This window comes from Quercus suber, unplaced genomic scaffold (genome assembly GCF_002906115.3).
Source record: "Quercus suber isolate HL8 unplaced genomic scaffold, Cork oak 2.0 scaffold_1059, whole genome shotgun sequence".
Lineage (NCBI taxonomy): Eukaryota > Viridiplantae > Streptophyta > Magnoliopsida > Fagales > Fagaceae > Quercus > Quercus suber.
This window is the reverse complement of record NW_027070467.1, coordinates 30,902-46,272: the sequence shown is the minus strand read 5'-3', so window position 1 is coordinate 46,272 and position 15,371 is coordinate 30,902. Positions and strand designations below refer to the sequence as shown.

Below are 15,371 nucleotides of genomic sequence, written 5' to 3'. Positions count from 1 at the left end.
AAAAAAAAAAAAAAAAAAAAGAGCCCTATGTATCTACTCTTGAGCTGGAGGGACAACAAGATCAGCAGCCTGGCCTACCCGAGCAGTAGCTTCTAGGGCTTGGCTCTGGGACTCAGCAGGAGTCTTCTCTTCGTCCAACCCTTGGCCTTTGTCTTTGGCTGGTTCAGCTAGCTTACCCTTATCACCTGCTTGACCAACCTCTCTGGGTGCATCAAGGGTGGATGGGGGAGCTTGACTAACTAAGCTTTGCTCCATAGCCTCAAAAAGCTATGGAACAGGAAGGGGGTCGGTCTCTGGGAGCTCTCGGATGTCTGGTTCATAGTATATGCTCCCAGGTAGCCTCAGGTGAGAGTCTGGAGGGACCCCAGCTGCGTCCAGTGCCTTTTGCCAGGTTACGTCGCAGTATTCGCGAGTAACCGAAGCAAATTGCTCCGTAAGCTGTTTCCCAATCTCATCCACTCCCAACTGATATGCCGCTTTTCTCTCAACTTCAACTGACTCCTTGGCCAGTTGAGCCTCCTGCTCGGCTGCTCGGGCGACCTCTCTGGCTTTTTGAAGTTCAGCTTTGAAACCCTTCACTAGCTCCCTTTCGGTCGCCAGGTTGATCTCTGACATGTGCAATTGTTTGCGCTGCTCCTCGGCTTGGGTCTCGGCGTTTTTAAGGCCGGCCTTAAGGTTGTCCCTCTACCTGGTCATGGCTTTAAGTTGCTCGGACGTGGGAGCATACTCTTCCTTCAACTGGCCAAGAGCTTTCTCTGCCTCGAATTGAAATTGGGCTACTACTTGAGCCTCAAGGTAGGACTTTTTGTTCCATTCCTCGGCAACGTAGATTTGCTGAGTAATCTGCATGACAACATTTTCAGCATAAGGTGAAGAAAGGAAGCAAAACAAATTAAAAACAGAACCTGAATTAAGAGAGGGAGTTCACTTACCATGGCTATATCCCTCTTAAGGGATAAGAAGAGCTCCTGCTGGTTGAAGCGCCTGTAGGACTCCATGTCATGAGGGATGAAGAGTGGCTGTTGCAAGGCCTCAGCAACATATCCTGCCCTTCCCCCATCATAATTCCTGAGGGATGTGTCCCAAGGAATGGAAGCGCCATCTAGCTCCAGCCTTGGGGACCATATGCGAGGTCCTACTCCTCGGTGGACCTCAACCCCGACGTTCTCGTCGCGGCTTTCAGTGGAAGAGGCCCTCTTGCCTTGATCTCTCGCCGTCTTTTGTTGCTTATTTGTTTTTGGTGGCACCCCCACCTCTCTCTCTTCAGGCTCGAGGGGCCTTTTCTTCTGTAAGTTCGGCATGGGCTTCAAGCCGAGTTCAGGAGCCTGGGAAGGCACTAGAGGCAGGGTCACTACTGGTTGAGAGGTCCCAGTGCCTTTCTGCTCGGCCTTTTGGCCCCTATTCCTCATTAGGCATTTCAAATCCGCCATGTCTTCGTCCGAAGAGTCGTCGGGGAGGGCAGTTATCAAAAATGGGTGGACGCTGGACTGCCTGTCACCTTCTTCCTCAGCATCCGAGACTTCTACCACTTGTTTTGCCCCTGAAGCTTCCCCCTCGAAGTAGAACTTGTCTATTTGTTCCTCTAGTGAGGAGGTGGAGGAACCAACCTTTTCACCCTCAACCTCTGGTCCGAGGGGGACTTGCTGAAGTGGTTGGATGAGAGGGGGAATACCCTGGGGGTTTGGGTGTGGTACTGGTGGAAGATCGTGCGGTGCCAAAAAACCCTTCCACGCGACGTCAATGCGGTTGAGGTGGCGTTCTCCCTGAGTAATAGCGTTACCGACCGGTTGGAAGTCTTTTGGCTTCGCTGTATACCCTAGGATGAGGGGAGCCGATCGGAGTTGTCCGTCCTCGCTTACAAAAATCTCTGACCGTAATAAAAAGTTTAGCGCGGCGACGTTGCTAAGGTTGAGCCGAGGAGAAATGTTTCTTTTATCTGTCACAAGTCACAGCAGAGCTTTGTTAGAAACTGGAAAACAGCAACACAAGAAGAATAAAAAACTGTTAAAAGACGAAGATCCTGAGCCTATGGTTAGTGTGCCTAAGTCTAACATGTCCCACCTGGCTCTCCTGGCTTGGTCAGACAGTGAGGGCCGTCATGCCACGCGCTCGAGATGATTACATAGTCATCCTTCATCCCTTTATTGGATTTAGGGAGGCAGGAAATGAGCCTAACAATGTCGGACCGGGATTTTAAATAATATCCCGCCCCTTGCTGGCTGTGGAACTCATACATGTGCACCACGTCGAGCCAAGTGAGCTCCAATCCTAGGTGGCGGTTAAGGTCCTCAATTGCTCCTAAGATCCTAAACATATTAGGCGCACATTGCCAAGGGGTAATCCTATGATTTCGAAGGTAGCTAGTGGTGATAGGTCCCATAGGAATTGTCATTCCCTCTTCTAGGAAGGCAATGACAGGAATCACGACTTCTCCCATTTTTCGATCAGTTAGTATTTTCTTTGGAGGGCAATACCTCACACCCACGTTTGGAGGTATGCAGTATGTAGCCCTAAATTTCTCTAACTAGGCAGGACTGTCTACCAAATACTCGAGTTTACCCATCGCTCCTTAACGGAAAAAATGGAGGTACGGTGTGGCAGTGAGGAAATGGTCGCTCAAAGGGAAAAAAAAGGACGGCCGAAGAGAAAACTGAAGGATTGAGATGATGAAAACTTAAAAGAATTGAACTAGAAACCGGTCTCTGAACTCACAGAAGGATTCTTGAAAACTCTGGGAAGGATTGAAATCGGCGATTGGAAGAGCTCGGAGCATTTGTGTGCTTGTTCTTGTGGGATGGTCTGAGAGTTGCAAAGTGAGGAAGAAATGTCTACCTCTGAGATTTTATACAAGGTCAAACGAAGGGGCGGCCCTCCTATGCGAATTTGACAAGCATCCACATCAAAGACAACATTTATAAAATAGCAGAATTAGAGACGTAGAAGTTAATTTATTATACTATTTTTTTTCACAACCAGCACTAATACTATTTTATTTTATACCTATTACAATATACCACATAGACAGTTATGAGAAATATTATAAAATTTTTTTGTTTCATCAGACTTATAGAGTATAAAAACATGCACCTACTTAATTATATAAACAATGCTTCATTTTTACTCACTTTTAACAAGTCGTTTTTCCCCCTTATTGTGTTGCAAATGTGTCGACTCACATTAACAAATAAAAAAATGTAAAAATTCTCACACAAATTTTTACATTTTTTTGATAATATTTACTTCACATGTGTAGATTCAAGGATGGAATCATAGCCCTTATCACACAAAAAAATAATAAGTCTTGATACATAAAGAAATTTAACAATTTTTCCACAATGATTAAAAAAAAAATAAAAAAAAAACATTTATGGGACCATCATAGTAATGATTTTATTAAAAGATTTCTACTATACATTTTGTGATGTTTCTGGACACCTTATCTCACGTTTTTAATTGGACCTGATACCACCATAAATAACTAAAATAATATAAACGTGAAAAATGAAGATGTTGCATCAAAATAAATAAATAAAAATATAATAATGAAAATGAAAATAGTAAGTTATTATATAGTATATATACACGCCTGGCACAATCAAAAAAAAAAAAAATTAAATTAATTAATTTAAAAAATGTTGGGGACTTTTTGCTACTGAGAACATGTGTTTTACTTTGATACATCATTAATTATTAAAAGAAAATGAGAGAGATAGAGAGAGGGGTTATTTAGTAATTTTGGAATCATGCTAAAATAGCCTACAATGTCCAATAATGACACTAAGATTGATTGATTGCAAAGTGTTTTAATTGCATTAAGACTTTAAGATGAGATCAATTGATATAAAATACTCAGCAATTAAAAAACGTGTTTGGTAATTAAAGCTTTTAGGATGGATCCAACAAAGCTAGGATAAAATATTTTAGTGAAAGTCATGATCATGCATTCAGTATAGTTTAAGTAAAGTTCTTGGTAAAGTTAAAATAAAAGCTTCCAACAATAGTAATAAACACAATGATGATGAAATAAGGTGGGATACAGCCTCTTTAGAGAACCAAAGTGAACGAACTCAAAAACAGTTGAACAATATATATGCTGAATTCACTATTGAATTTCAATAACCTCTGATCACTTTTTGCCCATATCTCTTTAATCACAAGTAATTTTTGAGTGAGACTTGTATTATTGAAAATTAGAGATCCATTTCTTCAAAATGGACACAAATTTGACTGTATTTGGGTACAAGATGAGTGAGATATGTTCATTTGAAATTTGGGTAACGATGTTATCAACATATCAAAGAATGCTTACGCATTTACATGAGTGGTATGTAACTTGCTCCAAAAACCATATTTTTCCATAAATAAGTCCCACAATGACTCAGTCTTAAAGGGCACAGCACCCAATTTTCTAGGGCGCTCTAGAAATCCCTAGAAATCCTAGTTTAAGCATATAAATACCCATTTTAAACATCCATTTCAAAACAGTTCTAGAAAGAGTGACATTTAGCTATCATTCTTCCAAAAGTCTGTTGCTTTCTCTAATCTCCTCATACTAGCACACTAGCAGGTTTTTGAATCTCCAAAAACCTATGAAAAACAAGGTGGTGGGATGTGAACTTATATGACTAAAATGACAAGTTGTTAAAAGATGTACAGAAGAATTAATGATAACAGTAAATATGAACTTACATGACTAAAATGACCAAAATAAAACTTACAAGATTATATTGACAATTAACCAACTGAAAGGTGTAATTTATATATCACAAAATGAAATGTTAGTAAAAAAAGCATATTGTTTTTGTTTTAAAAACATTCTCTTTGTAGAGAGCAAAACCTAAGCTATTTTTTTAGGGGCACTGATTCTACTAGGCAATGTGTGTTCTTTTTAGTCGTTGGTTTCGTTCAACTCTTTTTTTTTTTAAGCTACTGATTTAACATTTTGGGGCTAATGCACACAACATGACCCTTTAAAAAAAAAAAAAAAAATTCTAATATTAACCTAGTATTTTATGTCCTCAACTATAATAAGGTTTAAAATTTTTGGAAAAGATAACTAATTAATTCAAACAACACGTTCATGTTCCCATAAATTAAAAAAAAAAAAAAAAAATTCAAACAACATGGCACAAGCAATGGAATTATTTCCTTCATTTCCTCGTTGTGCAAATTGAACGAGCACTTCAAATAAATTTAGCAAGCATAATAACCATTAAACAATGAGAAATGCTATGTCTACAATATTTTTACAACAATTAGTAACAATCCACAATCAAGATGCCAAATTTTAGGAGGAAAATCTCCAAACAAAGGGGAAAAAAAACCATGGAATCTAATCCAGTTAAAACTTCCATTTTAGAATAATGAGTTTAGGAAAATCTTTTCTAAAATAAATTCTATAGGCTACTACCAAAACATTAAGAATAAAACATTTTTGAATTGCAACAAATATTTATCACATAACAACAAGAAAATATTTTACTTGTTGGGCTAATATATCTCTAACATTACTAAATGGGTCTTGGCATCCTATAAATTAATGGAGATGATTTTCAATTCAATGGTAGCTCCAGGATTATTTTTAGCATAGTCATTAAGACCTTAAATTATACAAAATCTAATAAAAGAGAACTTAAATATATCGATATCATAAAAAATGCAAATGCATGAAATTTTACAATTTCTTTATACTAATTAACAAAATGAAAAACAAAAAGTAACTAATGATAGATAAAAAGAGACTTGATAGTTGATAATGCCGAGATTAAAGTGAAAGAGATCTGAAATGATTATAAGGAAGAGAAACATGGAGAAAGTGAGACGAAAAGAGAATGAGATAGGAAGCAACATATGATACCTATTGCAACTGCAAGCCAAGAAAAGCAAAGGTATCGGCGCCAACAAGTAGAACTCACCATTTATAGTATCTCTCTTGGTACCATTTGTTAGAGAAAAAAATTATGAATAATTTTTACGGAATGGGTTGAACGAGTGTTATGAATTTTTAGTGGTTTTATTTTTATTTTCTTGCATGGTTTTTTTTTTTTTTGTTTTTTTTTGTTGAATATTTTGTACATTGTTGTTGTTTGGCATATTCTTATTGTTATTTGTTGTTGTTTGGCATATTCTTATTGTTAGTTGATTTTTTTGTTTAAAGGATTAAGGACTATGTTTGGGGTCAAGATTACTTTTTGTGAAAAATGTTACATCCATAATATTTTTACAACAATTTTATAACAAATTTTATATAAGAATCTATTATTTATGACTAAAAAAGAGATGTTTATGGTGACCCAATTTAAAACTAATAATAGTTTTTCATCTAAGATTTGCGAAAATGTTACTTTTATTGAATCTAAATTCTTAACATTCTTTAGTCAGGATGTTCATTTTTTTTTTTTTCCATAGGATAAACAAAACATGTTAATTTAAAAATAACAATGTATGTACATATATTTTTGCAAGTACATTATTTTATTTTTATTTACATTTCTTTTTGCAAAAAACTTATTTCGATAAAAACAATATATCAAAAATTTCATTGAACAACTTATTTAATTGAAACGAAATACTTTTTGCTGAAAGTATTGTAAATAAATGTAAAAGTTAATTGAAATAGTATAGTAAGACTCATGAATAGTACCAAAAAGTACAGTGAGACCCATAAATAGTAGCAAAAATAAGCTGGCAAAAATAATCAATGCCCAACGCACACGTGTCTGTTTAGGAATAACTTATTAGGTAAAACTAAAATTTTTTTGCTAAAAATACTGTAAATAAAAGTAAAATTTGTTGAAATAGTACAATAAAACTCATGAAATAAAACTTATAAATAATAATAAAAATAAATTAAATAGTAAAATAAGCTAACAAAAATAAATAATATTAAATGGAACGGTAAGCTGTAAAATTGTTGGGGGTAAAAAAAATAATAAGCTTTATTGTAGTACGACAAAAAACTTTAGTGCAATCAGACAAAGAGAACGTACGTAGAAGGCCACAGAAGAAATTATCATCACACACCGACAAATCGCTCCATCTCTTTATAAGCCCTTCCATATCGTTCATATTTTCTCACATCCACAGCCATAAATGCATGGGTCTCGATCAACATTTTAGCTGATCGAGTAGTTTCTTTGCTTCTCCTTCTCTTAGTCTCTAATATTCCTTTACTTTATTGATCTACTTCTACTACTTTCACAACATAACTATAAGAAAAAAAAGTTCAAAAAAAAAAAAAATATGGAAGACAGGTCTCATTGCCTGAAGTTCTTTACGATTGTGCTTTTTTGCTTGAGCTTGGTTTCGGCTCACCGTGTTCATGAATATGACAAGCATCCTCTGTCCAAGTTCAACATTTATAAAACCACTCCTGGATTCCGTGACTCGGTCATCATTACAGCGACCCCACTCATTCTCGGCTCCGAGGTATACCCAACACTAAATCAAGCATTTATATATATATATATATATATTCCCTGAAGTTTAGTTTTTTTTTTTTTTTTTTGAGAAACCTTAAGTTTAGTTCATGAGTGATTTTAGTATGTAAATTTATAGTATTTATTCCCTTGTGCGATGGGGTGATACTAAAAATTGTCACATTATCACTCCATTAGACATTAAAGACTAAATACGGTCATTTTACTTAATTTTTTCTTTTTTGTATGTGTTTGTTTTTAAAAATAAAATTTAATTAAAAACAAAGGTATTATCTCATACGGTGTGGCTTGTGTCCAGTGGAAGTTTCCATTGGACACATTGAATGATAGACACGTGTTCGCTCTTGGACACGTGTCCAAATCTGGACGTGTCTAGTGGAAATTTCCACTGGATAGAAGCCTTGCCCTATCTCATAATACACTCCCTTAAAAGTTATTATGACTTTTAAGTAGAATATGTAGTGTATTTTTGTGTTAAAATCATATCTCCTCCCCTTGTGTGTGTGCATGCATTTTCTCAGGAAAAATCAATCACTTTTTATTCGTTAAGAACTAATTAAAATCAATCTCTTTAATTAGTTATATATATATATATATATATGCACTATTTCAAAATATTATTATGAAAATATCCCCCACCCTCTCTCGAGGTTTAAACTGAGGCTTCGTATGGTACTATATAGGGTCTATTTGGATACAACTTATTGTTGCTTATTATTGCTAAAAACTGATTCTTGCTGAAAACACTATAGCAAAATAATTTTTAAATGTATGAATAGTACCGTAGAACCCATTTTTAATATTTTTTAATAAGTGAACAGTATTGATACAGTACGTGAACAGTGTACTACAGTGCGTAAACAGTAATAATTGTCTCCTGCATAGTGATTTTACTGTTCATGTACTAAAAAAAAAAGTTCCAAAACGTGGATTCTAAAAACGCAACGCAACTTTCAGTGTTATCCAAACCGGCACTATTTGACTTAACTCACCCTGTGGTAAAATGGCATTTGTTAAGAATTAAAAATAATCATTTTAAACTTTATATATATATCTATATATATATATATATTTTTTTTTCCCCATTCAAGCTAAGCTAAATATTAATTCAGTGGGGAGGTGTCAAAATAAATGAATCCTACACGTCATTTGGTAGATACACAAATCTTTTACTTATCATCCTAGAAAGAAATGAATCGATGAATAGGTTGACTAAAATGGCATTTTCCTGAAAAAATAAAATAAAATAATGATTGAGACCTTAATTTAAAGGATAAAATATTTCACTATTTTGAGATTTATGCTAATACTAGCCGTGTTCAAGACATTTCAAAAAATTTTAATTTTAATTTTAAATTATTACTCATTTTTTTACTATTTGTCATGATGATTAGAAAACACATTGGTCAATTTTGAAATGAATCTTAACTGACACATTAGCCTAAACTTTAGGAGAATAGATTGTATTTTACCCAATTAATATAGTCATTAATATTGATATTTAATTAATTCATGAAATACTAGCTCTAAAATACTTTGAAATATAGGGAGTTCTTTTTTTTTTTTCTTTTTTTTTTTTGTAGGGAATATTACTATCAAAATTCAGATAAAAGGACCAGTGTGAAAATGAAATCAGTTGTGAATAATAAAAATAAAAATTTTGCAATGTAAATGAACAAAATAAAAACAACACAAAAATTTAACAGCCAAAGTGTACCTAGTCAACTTTAAAATTATGCATGTCGGTTAAGCAATTAGGTTTGTTTATTCCTTCACATGGGCTGCCTAAACCTTAATCCATGGTTTCGTTTACAACTTAAAGCTGAGTTTCTACTTTTCTCTTCTCTCAATTCCTCCTTAACAAAACAAAAAACAAAAATGATAAGAACAGGTAAAACACACGGTGCTTGGTAATTAAGCTTGACCTTGGCTTTAGCCGTCCTATGTGAATTTGACAAGCATCCACATCAAAGACAACATTTATAAAATAGCGGAATTAGAGACGTAAAAGTTAATTTATTATACTATTTTTTTCACAATCAGCACTAATACTATTTTATTTTATACCAATTATAATATACCACATAGACAGTCATAAGAAATATTATAAAATTTTTTCGGTTCATCAGACTTATTGAGTATAAAAACATGCACCTACTTATATAAACAATGCTTGATTTTTACTCACTTTTAACAAGTCGTTTTCCCCCCTTATTGTGTTGCAAATGTGTCGGCTTACATTAACAAATAAAAAAATGTAAAAATTCTCACACAAATTTTTACATTTTTTTAATAATATTTACTTCACATGTGTAGATTCAAGGATGGAATCATAGCCCTTATCACACAAAAAAATAATAGGTCTTGATACATAAAGAAATTTAACAATTTTTTCACAACTACATGCCTTAGGTAAAAATGAATAAATTGATGTTAATAACGGTTCAACGTAAAAGTAACATTGCACTAATCACAAATTTTAATCTAAGATACTGTGAAATATGATGTGTTTGTAATATTGTGGACCAAGAATCCCCTTGCTTATTGAAAATAAATAATAAAAAAAAATTTTCTATTTTTATCAATGTTTTATAAGGTTCAAAAGTGATAAAAAAAAAATGTATGTTAGATGTTTGTTGTGAATTTTATTCTGGTTGAAATCAAATCCTAATTCTGATATTGATTTGATATATGATTGTACAGGGTGAGGGTACAGCATGGGTTACTGTGGATCTTGTAAACCCTGATCCTTCCGATGATGATTGGGTTGCAGTTTATTCTCCTGCAAATTTCAAGTAATGTTAATCTTTGTATCATTATCTAGCTACACCTTTTTTCTGGACTCAGGCAATTTTGAATAGAACACAACTTTGATATATATATATATATATATATAAGACATTGTTCCAGGACAAGTTCATGGAGAATATAGTACTATATACATATATTAATTTTGAATCTTCTATAAATTAGTCTAGAAATTGAAGGAATTTATTTTGAAATGGCAGCTCATCAACTTGTTCAGTGGAAAATGATGAATTCCAGTCTCCATATTTATGTACAAGCCCGATAAAGGTGCATATAGTGTAAAGATTGAAAGTGAGATTTAAGTAACACATAGAGCATCTTGTTTTTTGCTTCTCTAGCCTTTGTGACATGAATGTCTTTCTTCCAGTACAAGTACGCAAATTTCTCCAATGCAAACTATAACCAAACAGGCAACAATACTTTGAAGTTCCAGTTGATCAATCAACGGGCAGATTTCTCCTTTGCATTGTTTTCAGGCGGTTTGTCAAATGTGTGTCAAGGAATCTTTCTATACTTTTCTTATTCTTCATGAATATGCCTATCTGCATCTCTATCTTATACTGTCCAGATTAAGTAATTTCACTGATGATATGTCAATGATACTATCATATATATGTGGATTGTGTTGCAGCCTGTGTTGGTCGCAGTTTCAAATGTCATAACATTTTCCAATCCAAAAGCACCTTTATATGCACGCCTAGCTCATGGAAAGTTATGGAATGAAGTAAGTTTACACTAATATTGATGGTTCTCTTTAAAAACTTCTAATACAAATTATATTTTCATGTCTCAATTCCTCAAAAATGTTAATTTTTTTTTCTCTTTTAAATTTCTACATAAAGCTTGCTTGCAAGGAGAATGTCGTAAAATAAAGGCCCAAACCCTCTAGTGATTGTCAAAAATGTCGTAATTTAACTCTATATCTTTGATTAATCAACTCTAGTTTAGGTTATATATGAGCAGATACACATACAATACATATATAATTTTTTGATGTTATGCAGATGACAGTAACTTGGACGAGTGGCTATTCCATAGATGAAGCTGTTCCATTTGTTGAATGGGGTTTGAAGGGAGAAGAGACACGTACACGGTCCCCTGCTGGAACATTGACAGTTGAACAAAACAGCATGTGTGGTATGTTAAACATGTTTCATATACCCACAATTGCACCACATTACACAATTTTACTTATGAATTCCAATTTGTTATTAGATCACACTATACTTGATCCATTTAACTTTTTAGTTTTAGATAAAGCTTTTAGTGGTGAAAAAAGCATCTGATTATTCACTTTTTTTTTTCTTGAAATAGTAAACTATCAACAAGCAACCATCAGTCATCAAGTATGTAGACTGTGTCTTGTCCTATATTGCAAACAATTGAGTTTGTCAAGTGACTTTTAATGGTTGAAGACACAACAAATCCTAGGATTTATCCTTAACCTGCTTATTCATAACCATTAATGGTTAGAAAGTCTTGATCACTAATTTGTTTATTCCTCTTTACAAATGGATCATTCTTCATTTTAATTTCTAGGTATGTTACACAGAACTGGATGAGGTTTTATCACTGTGGACACAAATTTCTTTTCAATTCATGGTATATAATGCTGTTTCGTGATGAGATTTCTTTATTGCTTTGCAGGTGCACCGGCACGAACAGTTGGCTGGCATGATCTTGGTTTCACACATACAAGTTTCTTGACAAATTTGTGGCCAAACACTGTGTATGTATTTAACTCATTTCCATGACATAAAAGTCTTATTGAAAGTATTAATGATATTTGCTAAAGGTTGTTATATATGATGGATTTCAGGTACTCCTACAGGATGGGTCATATCTTATCTAATGGTTCATATGTTTGGGGCAAAAACTATACTTTCAAATCATCCCCATATCCTGGACAAGACTCCTTACAACGTGTTATAATATTTGGTGACATGGGGAAGGTAAAACCTACACAAAAGAATAAACAATAGAAAATAATAATTGAATGAAATAAGTAATCACCTTTTGGAAGAAAAAAAACTCCAATGCTCCAAACCAACCTATTAGTACATTTTTTTATAGAAATTTATAGATTAAGACATCAACTAATAACTTAGTTTCTCCCATGAAATATAGGCAAAAGTGATGAGACAATTAAAAAAAAAAAAAAAAAAAACAATCATCATTTCTCCTAAGAAGACATGATTTTTTCTTTCAATCATTTGGGTTCTTGTCATAGCTGAATTCATATGACCATACAACTTCTCTGTCTTGCTAGGAATGAAGGCTCAAATCCCTTCCTTAAAAGTTTTTGTATGAGTGTGTATTGTTGGCCAAATTGAGTTTGTTGTAAAATGATTGATGGGAAAAAGATTCATATTTCTTCCTATTTCCTTTAGGGAGAACGTGATGGCTCAAATGAATACAGTAGTAAAGATCCGGGTGCACTTAACACTACTGACCAACTCATCAAGGACTTACCAAATTATGATATAGTTTTCCACATAGGAGATATATCATATGCAGATGGATATGTTGCAGATTGGGACCAATTCACAGCACAGGTGGAGCCCATTGCATCGGCTGTTCCTTATATGGTTGCCAGGTTTGTGTAACTGATCATTACTTGTTTTCATCTATATTAAGATTAAGATTTTAGGTATTACTTGATGAAAATGTCCATTAATAAATTTTTAGTTGATTATCTTGCAGTGGTAATCATGAACGAGATTGGCCGGATTCAGGTTCTTTCTATACAAGTACAGATTCCGGTGGGGAATGTGGTGTGATTGCAGAGACCTTATACTACGTTCCTGCAGAGAACAGAGCTAAGTTCTGGTAAGATGAGCCTGAGCAATACAGATAGCACAGTTACACACAAATAAACATATTTTTTGCTATTAGTAGTGCATAAGAGAATAACTCCACCCAAGCACTCGGCATGACATTTGACCACTTGCTACTTTTTGGTCAGATTGGTGATCCAATTAATTTGTAGTGCACATGAAATAGCTCAGCTTGTATTGTGGCATTGTGACAGCGTTACATAGGTATGTGCTGAGTCTCAAATTGGGGGCTCACTAAGTTGATATAAGCTACAAAAGCCATTATGAGGAACCTAATTGAGACTGGTCCTTTCGCCCACATGTTACTAGCACTTCCTCGAGTTTTAACATATTGTATCAAAGTGAGATTCTGAAAGTATTGCATGGGAGTGTGTTAAGTCCTACATCGAGTGAGCTACATCAAGAAATGAATCATATACGACTATTATCTTTACATTTGCAACCCATTGCTATGAGTTTGGTTAGACTTAAAAGGACAGGACGAGTTGAACTCTTGTCAAACCTTGTTCAATAGTTAGTTTGGTCCACTTTCTCTAACACAAATTAGTTTGTTGTAGAGTGTGTTTGTCATTCTATGTTTTTGTGACCACAATTTCCATTAACATACAGGTATTCAACGGATTATGGCATGTTCCACTTTTGTGTAGCTGATAGCGAGCATGACTGGAGAAAGGGCTCAGAACAATATAGGTTCCTTGAGAAATGCCTTGCATCAGTTGATAGACGAAAGCAACCTTGGTTAATCTTTGTTGCTCATCGTCCCCTTGGGTATTCCTCTAACGATTGGTTTGGCGAAGAAGGCTCGTTTGAAGAGCCCATGGGCAGGGATGACTTGCAGAGGCTTTGGCAGAAGTACAGGGTTGATATCGCTTTCTATGGCCACGTCCATGCCTATGAAAGGACATGCCCCATTTACCAGGTATGGATAGAGCAACCTAATACGGAGGTTCCACAACTCTAAATGTAAACAAACTTACGTGCCTATGAATATGCATTCATATGTAACTCATTCTCATTTATACATTAATTTATTTCACTATGAGATAGTGTCTATGAAACTCATGGCACACCATCATTGAATGCTACTGTATGCATATTGTTTAATGCATGCAGTTAATGCATCCTGGAAATGCTTAGTCACTGCATATTAGTAGATTTGTAAAGGTTAACTTTAATGAGTCTTGGTTTAGTTTGAGCACCTCAGAACAATGTAGCCATTTAAAAACGTAGTCAAGGTTTTTGGATAATATTCGGACATTTTGGAAACCATTTTACGTCTTTCTACATAGTTTCAAACACTCAATTTCACTGCTTAATATAAGCTTCTATGGTCATGCAAAATTTTCATTACATTACAAGAAGGATAACACATTGAGCAATGCGCATATATGTCCCGCTGTACTATAATATCTTTCTCTTTTGAGTTTCAAGATAGTGCATTAACTATTAAATTTTAAGATAACTTGCATGCAATTTTTTCTAATAATGTTTTATTAATGCTGGTGATGTAGAATGTATGTGTTAATTCAGAAGAATCCCATTATTCGGGTACCATGAATGGAACCATCCATGTTGTTGTCGGAGGTGGAGGGCACCACCTAGGATCATTCTTTGACACAATACCCAATTGGAGTTTATACAGAGATGCTGACTGGGGATTTGTCAAAATGACAGCATTCAATCGCTCTTCTCTCCTCTTTGAGTACAAGAAAAGCAGAGATGGAGAGGTATATGATTCCTTCACCATTAACAGAGAGTACAAAGATGTCATTTCTTGTGTCCATGACAGTTGTGGACCATCCACCTTGGCGTCTTGAGCTTTGTCCTAAAATCCCTTCGAAGGAAACTTATGTACTAATTATGTTTGTTAGAACTTTTAATCTTAAAATTCCTTTTTGGAGGAAACTTATGTATGACGCTTGTTAATAAGCATCATTGCTTTGCATTGATGCAAATGTTTTGTGAAATATATTAATATCTACTAGTGCTAGTTTCTTCTCCATTCATGATTCCTTCCCCTTTCTGTCTACTTTTCCACACTTATCATTGTGTTCACTAGTCCATTTGGTTGGACATTTTGGAAGAATAAAAGAGCATTTTCAAAATAGAATCACAAACTCTTCATAACTTTTTTACAATCGCTGCTTTTAAACTCAAAACACAAATTTTCAACAATTTATACGAATGCACCCACTATCTCGTGAAATATATGCAAAAAATGTTGTCATTCTATGTATCCCAATATATGCTATGCATAATATACTTTTATTCAGATTTTCTAATTTAT

General features: G+C 34.4%; 1 protein-coding gene across 1 annotated transcript; it reads left to right on the top strand.

The window, feature by feature from the left end:
• Nucleotides 1–7,051: 7,051 nt before the first annotated feature.
• Nucleotides 7,052–15,086, top strand: LOC111992704 (probable inactive purple acid phosphatase 27). Its single transcript, XM_024024562.2, has 12 exons — nucleotides 7,052–7,428; nucleotides 10,143–10,234; nucleotides 10,448–10,514; nucleotides 10,615–10,737; nucleotides 10,879–10,971; nucleotides 11,252–11,384; nucleotides 11,895–11,976; nucleotides 12,067–12,199; nucleotides 12,638–12,843; nucleotides 12,951–13,076; nucleotides 13,694–14,003; nucleotides 14,596–15,086. The coding sequence occupies exons 1-12, from the start codon at nucleotides 7,243–7,245 to the stop codon at nucleotides 14,899–14,901; spliced, it is 1,857 nt and encodes a 618-aa protein (XP_023880330.2). The 5' UTR covers nucleotides 7,052–7,242; the 3' UTR covers nucleotides 14,902–15,086.
• Nucleotides 15,087–15,371: the final 285 nt, after the last annotated feature.

What these genes read in the sequence shown, in the direction of transcription:
- LOC111992704 (XM_024024562.2), top strand. Translation starts at nt 7,243, where the DNA reads ATGGAAGACAGGTCTCATTGCCTGAAGTTCTTTACGATTGTGCTTTTT. An exon ending in AATTTGTGGCCAAACACTGT is followed by an intron (nt 11,977 to 12,066) that starts GTATGTATTTAA and finishes GATGGATTTCAG; the next exon opens with GTACTCCTACAGGATGGGTC. An exon ending in GAGAACAGAGCTAAGTTCTG is followed by an intron (nt 13,077 to 13,693) that starts GTAAGATGAGCC and finishes ATTAACATACAG; the next exon opens with GTATTCAACGGATTATGGCA.